Below are 11,004 nucleotides of genomic sequence, written 5' to 3'. Positions count from 1 at the left end.
CGAATGTTTAAAAGAAGGTGTGAGTTTTCGATGGATGTGGTGAATTTCCACGATTTTTTTATTTTTTTAAATTTTTTTTTATTACATTTTCACCCCAAACAAGGCAAATTGCCACTTTGGTGTAGGGGGCTACTATCAGGGGCAACAACTACTGGGGTACTATGTAGGGATTTGGGCAGCAAGGTGTCGGTTCACGTTACACTTGAACTTCTGCACGTCAGTACTGTTGGGGAAGCAGGGACCTGGAATGGAATTCCAGAGTCTAGCGGTTCTGGGGAAGAAACTATTGGAGTAAAAAGATCTTTTACATCTAGGGATCTCTACAGTGTAGGGGTGGGATTTAGCAGCCTGTCGGGTTTGTCGAGGGTGCACACGTCGTGGGGGCACAAGTGATTGCAGTTCGTCAGAGCATTCACCACTAAAATACTTGTAGAAAAGGCAGAGGGATGCAACATTTCGTCGATGGGACAGAGGCTGAAGCTTAGATGCCAGTTCAGGGCCTATCAGGTTTGCGACTCTTTTGAACCTTGTCAAGGAGCGAGAGACTAGTAGCAGATGCACCAGCCCAGATGTGGCAGCAATACTCCATACATGGGCGAATGGTGGCCTTATAGAGGTACAGGATACTTTCGGGTGTTAGTAGTTTTCTAGCATGGTAAAGAGAGCCCACCTTTCTTGCAGCGGCCCTGGCAATGCCTTCAATGTAATTGTTCCAACTCATGTTTCCTGTGAACGTTAGGCCAAGGAGTTTGAAAGATGTACTCTCAGATAAAGAGTCGTTGGCCATTGCTATGGGTGGTAGAGAGGGTTTCTTGTAATTATTGAATGAAACTAGTTTAGTCTTGGCAGCATTGAACGCGACCAACCACTTTTGTCCCCATTCCACTACAGATTGGAGGTCTTCCTCTAGTGTTTCTGCCATTTCTTTAGAAATGTGTTCATTCGTCTTCCTGTCGTGCCTGCCATAGAGTGTAGTGTCATCAGCATATATACCCATCTCAGAGGCAATGTTGTCGGGGAGGTCATTTATGAATATCAGGAACAATAGAGGTCCAAGGATAGAACCCTGGGGCACCCCCGCATTTATATCATATTGTTTAGATGTACGACCGTCGAGGACAACCTGGATTTTTCTCTTATCTAAGAAGGATTTAATTATGTTAAGTATTCTACCAGTGATACCGTATGATCTGATTTTACTAAGGAGATTGGTATTGTAGTTCATCTGCGGCCCATGTAAAACCATGATGGGTGTTTTAACATCTCACAAAGACGGAGCTTCCTCAAACACATGCTGCACTTGAGAATTTGGAGAGAAACTGCTTGGATTTTGGTGGGTAAATGCCTTTATAGTGCCTGCCTGCTGCTTCGGTACTGATCACCGTATTCAAGTACGAGGGAGCGTAAACATAGTTCCTTCGCTTTTATGTATGCGTGTGGCCGCATCACAACATCATGCTTCTATGTGTTTTAATAACGCGTAGGCGTTTCAAAGCAGTGATCGCTGTAGAAATGTTCCTGCCTGTCATTTTTTCCGGCCTGACGTAGCAGGTCGCTACACTCCTTTTTTTTTTTTTTTTTTGTACTTATTTAGAATTTAGACTAATCAAAAAACAAAAATACATATACTCGTCACAAAATGGAAATGTCATTTCTAAAAACCACATAAATTGACCAAGTAGTTTTATTTTTATAACAAAAATCATTTTTAAACCAATTAAGGCATTTATTGTGAAATCGCAAATTTGAATTGTTGTGGACTTATCTGCCCTTGTTTTTTTATTTTCCAGATGGCGACGCAAGCCAGTTTCTTTTCGCTTACTCATAAAATTTGATTTTCTTAGTTCTTGATCAATTTACGTGATTTTTAGAACATCATTTAGAACATCATACAGATTTTTCTTTACTTTAAAAAAATTTTTTTTTTTAATTAGATTGAATTCAAACTCTATTTCCCTAAATAAAGTTATTTTTTTTTAAAAAGCGACCCACCCGCTTATAAACTCATAAAAATAAGTAACCGGATCCAAATCATTCCTGGTGCTTGTTCAGTAACGTAACGGAAATTTAGAATAAAAAATTTTAAATTAAAAACCAATTGTATCTCCAATTGAAATGTCAAAAAAAAAAAAAAAAATGTCGAAATTAGTAAAATATCACAAATTTACGATGAAGTAAAAAAAAAAATTAATTATTAATGAAAATTGCTTTCGAAATAAATTGCAAGTTTTACTTAAACATATGAGTTCATATGGCACGAGGGGAGTAACTGCAGTGTCTTGTTACAATTGTAAAATAATAATGGCGGATCAATGGATCGTGAAAGTACAATGTGTTTTAATGCAGCATATTATAAATTTTGACGTGACAATTTGAATTAAGTAGATAACATTGCTTTTTGTTGAAATTACCATAAAAAATAAAAATTAAATAAATGACATTGTTTTTTTTTTTTATGAAAATTCAATTTTACGACTTTCGATTATCGTTCTTATTCAGATGATACACCTAATTCCGTGAGGAAAGAGGGGGCGAACGCAAAGGAAAATTAGTTAACTCCTCTTTTTATTTATTTATCCATTTCTTTAGTTTTTCTTGTTAGTTGTGTTGTTTGACACGCTCATCGGGTGACAGACGGGATTTTTTGTATGTTTTTTTTATTTATTTTTTTATTTGCACGTGAGCAGGCGACCGGAAATGACGTTACATCACTTCCGCCTTACTCTCTGCGCATGTCTGTCTGTGATTCTCTGAAATGTGAAACAGTGACGGATTCTTTATTGTTATTATTATTATTATTATCATCATTCATTTTCATGCTCATCTCTTTCTCTCTTTCTCTCTCCTTCCTTTTTTCTTCATTCGTATGTAAAAAAGTTTTTATTTTTTTAAACCCAAAAAGAAGAAAAGAAAATCATCACGGCGAATGATATAATTATTTATTATACGTATCCAACAAGAACACTGCTGCTTTTCATTTTTTTTTTTTAGAGTACAAGACATATTTCACATAACAATTCGTTGATGTTGGTTGTATATAATTAAAGTATATGCAAAACAAACTGAAATTTTAGCTTTTATCTATCGTTTACATTATTACACGGATATGTCTCCTTGTTAACACTACATACATTTTGCTTCACAATTTTCATCATAATAATAATATTTCCCCCATGTCCTGACTGCTCTAAACTTGTCCGTCATCTCCATCGTCCGTCTTGTCGTCCGTTTTTCTGTGCTATTATTAAAAAAAGAAAAAATTATAATATACGATACTGTTGCTAATGATAGTATCTTTTCGAAACATTTCTGAACGTTTCTTAAAGGCGTTATTTCTTTGTAAATATATATATAAATATATATATATATTTTTGTATCTCTAATTTGCAAAAATTCAACGTCTAGGCTTTTTCTTCTGGTCGCGTTGGAATGAAAGCACTCGCGGAAGGATGAACTCTTTACGAAGATGGCTGTATAAGCCCAAGGTAAGAAATTCTGAATTTTAAAAATTTTTCTTTCCTCAATGCCGCTTTTTAAATTTTTTTTGTTTTGTAAATACACACACACACACATAATCATTTCGTCTGGTTACTAAATGGGGGTCCACTTTATAATCTGTCTGCCGACATTCAGCTGTAGAACTCGATGATGCATAATAATTGGCCGTTTTTAAATCGCGTACACCAACATTTATTGCTTTTATCTTCAAGAAAGAGTTGTTGTTTTTTTCTTAAATTAAATCATTTGATAAAACAATGTATAATTATTGAAATATGCAATTTTATTCCGAATTATGTAAGTTGTTCTGCGCTCAAAAACAAAACAAAACAAACAAAAAAAAACTCATTTCAAAGGGGACATCATTTTACAGGATTATTCGCTTTGTGGTTTATTTATTTAATATAGAATCACTCCTATTTTCAATCGGATGAGTTTTATAAAGCACTGTAGTAGTACTTACCTCAAGTCTATGTAGCAACCACTCTAAAAATGATTGAAAGACTAAATTACGGGAGTGATTCTATAAAAATACCCAAATTACATAAATATTGTTTTTCATTCATTTAATGTCTATAACGATAACGTTTTTTTTTTTTTTTTGTTTTTTACTTACTATTTTAGCAAGTTGTGAATTTGAATTCCTCAAACTTCTCTGTGACGATTATTATTATTTATTCTGAGATAATTTGATGCTTATGCAGAATGCGGATCGTGCAGAAATAACGTTATCATTTAGAAACCCATTCTTAGCAACCCCCCCCCGTATGCGGTCATGCGTTTTTAAAGAGTTTTCGAGTGTTCTCAGACTTATTCCCAACTCCTAACCTTAAAAATAAAACTAAAATAAAAACTACATATCCGATTGGAAACTAGTGATTTTATAAAATTCCTTTATTTCTATTATTAAAGATAGCAAAATAAAATGGTAAGTTATATTTAAGAAAAAAATGGATATTCAGTAAAATACTCATGAATATGTATTAAATTTTTAATGTCAGTGTAATTTTAAAACTACAAATCGAATAATCGTCTAGGACCTAGATGATTATTCGATTTGTAGTTTAAAGACTCTTAAGATGACGCTTCTTTTGAGACTAGAGAATTTAGGACGCTGAAAACGTACGCAACCTAATTTCTCTGCACATTTTAAAGCATGTTTGCATTATTTTAAGCAGTCGAATCATATTTAAAACATTTATTTGCCTTAAAGGAGAGATACATTTTAATAATCAAAATATATAATATATATATATATATAGCTCATTTTAATATTCGTTTATTTCCTCTGCCTTTTACTTTGTCACGTTCGATTTTCTATGAATGGATTCATCTCATTATTCGTTAATAATGGCCTATCATATATATATATATATATATATATATATATATATATATATATATATATATATATATATTAGAAAGAGTATCATGACAATATTTAATTTTTCTGTACTGCTACAGTTTACTCACCACACCATACTATTTTATCTATTTGTATTTTCATGTTAAATTGAAGTTGGTGCTGTTTTTTTAATTGTTTTTTTTTTTTAAATAGTATTTTTAAGTTAAATTCAAGTTTTACGATATCTTTTTTTATTATTATTAAATTGTTAGATGAAAGTACAGAATAATTACAAAAAAAAACCCTCCCCTTTTCATATTAATAACTTTCTAAATAACATTATTTCAGCAAGGTAATTACTTTGAATTTTTATGGTATCTTTTAAGTGAAAGTGCAGAATAGTTAACAAATCGCCCTCCTCCTCCCCATTTTAAGAATGGGTTTCTAAATAACGTTATTTCAACACGGTGCGTAAACAGCAGAAGTATTTCTGATCTCTTCACCTTTTGCGAGTTGAAAACAAAACAACTGAATATGTCCATTTCATTATTGGCCAACTATTTAAATTTCAATACATTATAATAATTGAATGCCAGAGAAATTGATTAGTTTAAGACGGTTATTTCAATGATGTGTTGCTTATTTTTCTCGATAAATTCTTATTCAGAGGTGGGGGGCGGGGCGCCTTCCACAAGATCAGGAAATTATATTCTACCGACAAACTTAGATTTTTTTAGTGTCTAAATTTTCGGTGCTTCTTAATACAGTCGAAAACTCTATTTTAAAAAAATGTTTTAAACAAAAACACCAACTTGTCATAGCGAAAATAGTAATATATCCAAAAATCACGAAAATTCATAGATTAGAAAATTATAGTAAAAAGTAATTTTTACAGAAAATTGGGGAAAATGACATTTTCCCTAGATGTTAACACCTTGATGATTGCGAATACATGGGGTATGCTTATCTCCCTTTTCGCCACTTCAATGGCTGACGTTTTGTTTGGCGATAGCGATACTTTTTTTTTTTAACTAAAAAAAACACAATAACAATTGTTCTACTCAATGAATTTTCGTAATTTTTGGATATATTACTAATGTCGACATGACAACTAAGTACAATTAAGTGGCTTAAAATCACATATTAAAAACAAATGGATCTGTCGACTCTATCTTAACAAGCAAGCACAGCACCGATTTCTTTTCTTTTTAATGATTGTTTTTTTAATGTTTTAGTGTAGTTTACTTATAAATAAAATGATACTTGTATATATCGGCCCCTATGGCTGCTAATATTAATGTCCGGTAATGAGTTACAACAGCCGAAAGATCATGCAAAATGAAAAAAAACAAAAAAAAAAAAAAAAAAAAAAAAAAACAAAGAAGAAAACTATTTATATTGAATTAAAAAACATTTTTACTGATATATTTTTATTGTAATAAATTCGTTGTACGCCATAAAATTCCTAAGCATTTTTTTAGTTTTAGAGGCACAAATGAACCTGAATGCGAATTTCTATTATACATTTTGATAAATGACTTTATTCGCAAATTTGAACGCTTCCAAATCACTTTCGAAATCTTTGGTTACCAAGTGAACACTATTTTTGATCATCTGTCCCTACTATTGCAAATGGTGGTACTTGTGCAGTTTATGGATCGTGTTAAAATAGTAATATTATTTAGTAAGCTATTATTTACATGCGTAGATGGGGGGGGGGGAGACTTTGTTAACTATTCGGTACTTTCATCTAAAAATTTAATAAACAAATGATACCGTAAAAATTGAATTTAACTTGAAAATTCTATTGAAAAATAGCACGGTTCGTAAGCTGCAAATTATCCAATAGCCGCCACGTTCATTTCTCTGTGCGAAATTTAAAAGTGATTTTCAAGCCTTTAAACTGTCATTTCTGTCTAGAATTAGGGTTTGTAGACTACATTTAATATTACGATTCGTACGTGCCCCGAAACCAAACAAACCCCAGTTTTCTTTTCGACTACACCAGTCACCAACCATCGTAGTAACAAATCATAACAAAAATGATATTCGATGTCTTTGATGGGTGGGGGTTGTGATTACTCTTTGATGTTCTGAATTGTTCGGGCCGGGATCAAAGTTTAATATCGGCTCGGTGCTGGTTCTGGTATAGATCGGATTCCATGGCGGACGAAATTCGCTCGGTAAATTCCTGTGACGAGTTACAGCCGCTGACGACCAATGACACAAAATGAAAACAAGATTCAAGAAAAAAAAAAAAAAAAAAAAAAAAAAATTTGCGTTTTGTAATTAGGGAATATTAATTTTGTAATTAAGAATTATTGTTGCATTTTATTTTTATTTTGTAACAGGACAGAAAGGGGGCGGTCCGAAATTTCTGTCTCGACATTAATTCGGTCAAGTGACAAGTGTATGTTGACCAGACCCTTGTTTGTCCACTTTTTTTTTGTCATTGTTTAGCTTCCTTTTACGTCCTTTTGACGTAGCCAAATTAGGTGACGACTCGTTTTCAATTCATTTTGGATATTCTTAAAGTATAGTTAACAATTGAGAAGAATAAAGAAAAAAAAAAAAAAATTAAATAACGGTACTTACTTCTACCACGGCCACCGAGAGTAAGAAGGCCTGTTAACTGAAAAATGTTTGCAGGCAATGTAGGTAAGATTTGTCAGACTGTCAGTACTATATCAGGGCCATTTGAAAAAGAGCAATAAAACATTTTTAAAAAGAAAAAGGAACACAGTTCGATTACTAACTTAAACTGAACTTTATTCAATATAAAATATAAACATTATCTATGTAAAATTAAGTAATTTTAAAGCAATATACAATTTAATACTGATAAAACTGAATTATGAATTTAGGGAACAAACAATTAAAGAAATATTAAACATATTTTTTTGTCTTCGGAACAAGATCAAAGTGTAGTATTTGTTTTGATGCTACACTTTACCTTTTCTGTCTTCGGTCGGTGGAGGAGAAATTTTTCATGACTGAGATTATTTTTGTTCCTATCCAGAGTGTCCCTTATTGGGAAGCTGGATTTTCTCCAGAAGATTATATGTTGAAATATTTAAATAACTATTACTTTAAATACAGAAATTATATTTAAAATTTTGGTTTTCTGTTCTTCTTTGTCCATTTTTTCCCCCATGTTTTTCATCAAAATGTGTAGCGTATTAGTTATCTCACAGGCCATCATCAGTGATCACTCACTGGCAGTAACCTGTGGTGTTCCCTGGAGACCAAGTGACAAATCTCCCCAGATTTCCAGTGTTCTCCACCTTTTGACCACTTGTGCAGATGATTGCATGTTATCGCAACAGCCGTTGTCACTGATTTCTCGTTGGCATCGGCCATTGGTGTTTCCTGGGGTTTGGGTGACAAAATGCCTCCCCAAGGTACCAGATTTGAACTGCACACTTCCAGTGGAGATTTGGTCAGTACTCTCTCACGTCGGTCTTTCCATCCTCCCTGACCCTTCACAACTAGTTGGTGTGGTGTGGCGTGGCGCCAGTCGATGTCATCTACACCAGTTTTTTTATTACTATTATTATTATGATAATAATAAGGGTGCTTGTGCAGTGTACGCACGTGTATTTTAAATATTCAAGTTAAATTAAATTTTAGATTTGTATTACTGTACACATAGATTCGAAAAAGTTGTCAAAAAACAAGTATATCACAAATAAATGTTATCAAAGGCAAGATAAGTTACTCTTCTACCTATCTGGGAAGGTTTTTAGTGGTTTTACTCACTTTAAAACGTGTAATCGTTTCGAAAATCATATAATGTTTATCAATATATATTTAAAAAGAAAAATGTCGGCATTTTTGTAACTCATCTTGCCTTTGATAACATTTATTTGTCATATATTTGTTTTTTGACAACTTTTTCGAATCTATGTGTACAGTGAAACAAACTCGGTATATAAATTATTTACAGTTAAAATGTTATAAAAAACAAAAAATTGAAGTTTTAAATATATTTCAAAGAAATGAATTACGCCCCGTGCTAAAATATTGATAATTCACCAATCGTTAAAAAAAAAAAAAACACTGCCGTGAAAAATACTTACTTTAAAATATTTGAAAATACTCAGTGAAAAGTTTTATTTATTATTAAAAGAACGGATTGAAAAATATATAAAAATTGGGGTTTGTATTACTGTACACATAGATTCGAAAAAGTTGTCATGGGCATGGAATATGTGCCTATATTAAAGATAGCTTTCCATGTGGTAGGGACATCTCCAGGGAAGATCCTAACTTACCCTATATGTGCTTCCGAGTTGCTTTAGCTCACACTACTGCATATATATTTACTCTCTATCGCCCCCACAACAGCGGAGTTACTATCTTTAAAAGCATATCTGAGAAAATTGACCCAGTCTTATCAGCTTATCCTTCAGCTAACATTCACGTATGTGGAGACTTCAATGTTCAGTTCACAACATCGAATGGTTGACCCACTCAAACAAGACCGATGATGAGGGGAGGTTCTGTCATGATTTCTCCATTGCCTATGACCTCACTCAGATTGTTCAGGAACCCACCCGTGTGCCCGACAATGACGGCCAGTATGCGAGCCTACTAGACCTTTTTCTCACAACTTGCCCTGAACTATGTTCAGTTTCTGTTCTGTCGCCTCTTGGATCTTCCGACCACTTTGTTGTATCGATTAAGATAAAAATGATATATAATGTCCCCAGATGTACCTCTCCATCGTACAGTATATCAATACACTAAGGCTGACTGGGATAGCTTCCGTACATTTATATCTGATCTACCTCTGCATTCCAAGTTTAAAAAGGATGTGTCCTCTATAGTATCAGACCTGACGGAATGGTTAATTGTAGGTATAGACCGTTTCATATCCTCGAAAAAGTTTCAGCAAAAACCTAACAGCCAGCCATGGTTCTCTCCAGAATGTGCTGCTGCCATTGCGCACAGAAATCACTTTTTCCACTGCTTCCAACGTAATAGATGTATAGAAACTAAAGCCGCTTTCAGGACTGCCAGCAACCATTGTAAGAAAGTAATAAAGAGCACAAGAGAGTTGTATGCTCAATCTGTTAAGTCCAAAGTAGCTGAGCAGCGGCTTGGTTTCCACCAGTTTTGGCAAATAGCAAATAGAATCCTGAACAGAAGCGTGTGCTCCATCCCAACTATTATCAATGGACCTGAGGTAATCTCGTCAGCATCAGACAAAACCAAACTCTTTGTCAAGAACTTTGCAGCTAATTCTAGCCTTTGCGACCAAGGCCGCCAACCCCCAATATTTCCTTCTGTATCAGAAAACACGCTATGTGATATACGTATATCTGTATGTGATGTTGCCAAGCTAATCAAAAACCTTGATTCCAGTAAAGCAACTGACCCTGATGGTATTCCAATTATAGTACTCAAAAAAACTTCAACCTGAACTAGCGCCCATACTTACAAAACTGTTTAAACGTTGTCTTAAGGAGAATAGTTTCCCATCTGCCCTGGAAAATTTCATCAGTATGCCCTGTATTTAAGAATTCAAGTGATCGCTCATCCCCCTCTCAGTACAAGCCAAGAAGTCTCCTGTGCGTCATGAGTAAGTTGCTGGAATCTGTGTTAAATACAGAAGTAATCAACCATCTCAACAAAAATAACCTTCTTAGTGACACTCAATATGGTTTCTGTTCTGCTAGATCTACAGCTGATGTGCTTACAGTTATATCTCATAGGATTAGCAAATCTCTTGACGGAGGCAACCTTTCTAGGGCAATTGCTCTTGACATATCTAAGGCCTTTGATAGGGTATGGCATAAAGGTTTACTTCATAAGATCTGTAGCTATGGTATAGCTGGAAATGTCTTCTCAATTATTAAATCATTTTTTTCTGATAGGTTCATAAGAGTAGTAGTTGAGGGGCAAAAATCAGAAGCTCACAGTATTAATGCCGGTGTCCCTCAGGGGTCCATCCTGGGCCCAACTCTTCCTGATCTATATTAATGATCTTCCAAATCACATCCTTACATCATTTGTAGACATTTATGCTGATGACACTACCATTTATGGTAGCACATCTAAGACAGTAAACGACCAAGTTCTCTCCAATTCTCTCTCCTCTGATCTTGAGCACGTAGTACAATGGGGAAAGGAGTGGCTGGTTACTTTTAATGCATCTA

At 34.0% G+C, this 11,004-nt stretch overlaps 1 protein-coding gene across 1 annotated transcript in view; it reads left to right on the top strand.

Moving 5' to 3' along the window:
* Positions 1 to 3,305: 3,305 nt before the first annotated feature.
* The window catches only part of LOC145245925 (lateral signaling target protein 2 homolog), a 169,850-nt gene continuing 162,151 nt past the window's right edge, over positions 3,306 to 11,004 (top strand). Inside the window, exon 1 of the mRNA XM_080107666.1 lies at positions 3,306 to 3,485. Within this exon, the coding sequence (XP_079963792.1) occupies positions 3,450 to 3,485 (36 nt within the window). The 5' untranslated portion in view covers positions 3,306 to 3,449. The remainder of the gene's footprint in view (positions 3,486 to 11,004) is intronic.

This window comes from Euprymna scolopes, chromosome 23 (genome assembly GCF_053919585.1).
Source record: "Euprymna scolopes isolate OS-2025 chromosome 23, ASM5391958v1, whole genome shotgun sequence".
NCBI classification, from domain to species: Eukaryota; Metazoa; Mollusca; class Cephalopoda; order Sepiida; family Sepiolidae; genus Euprymna; species Euprymna scolopes.
Note: the sequence above shows the minus strand (reverse complement) of the source record. Positions and strands in the feature narration are given on the sequence as shown.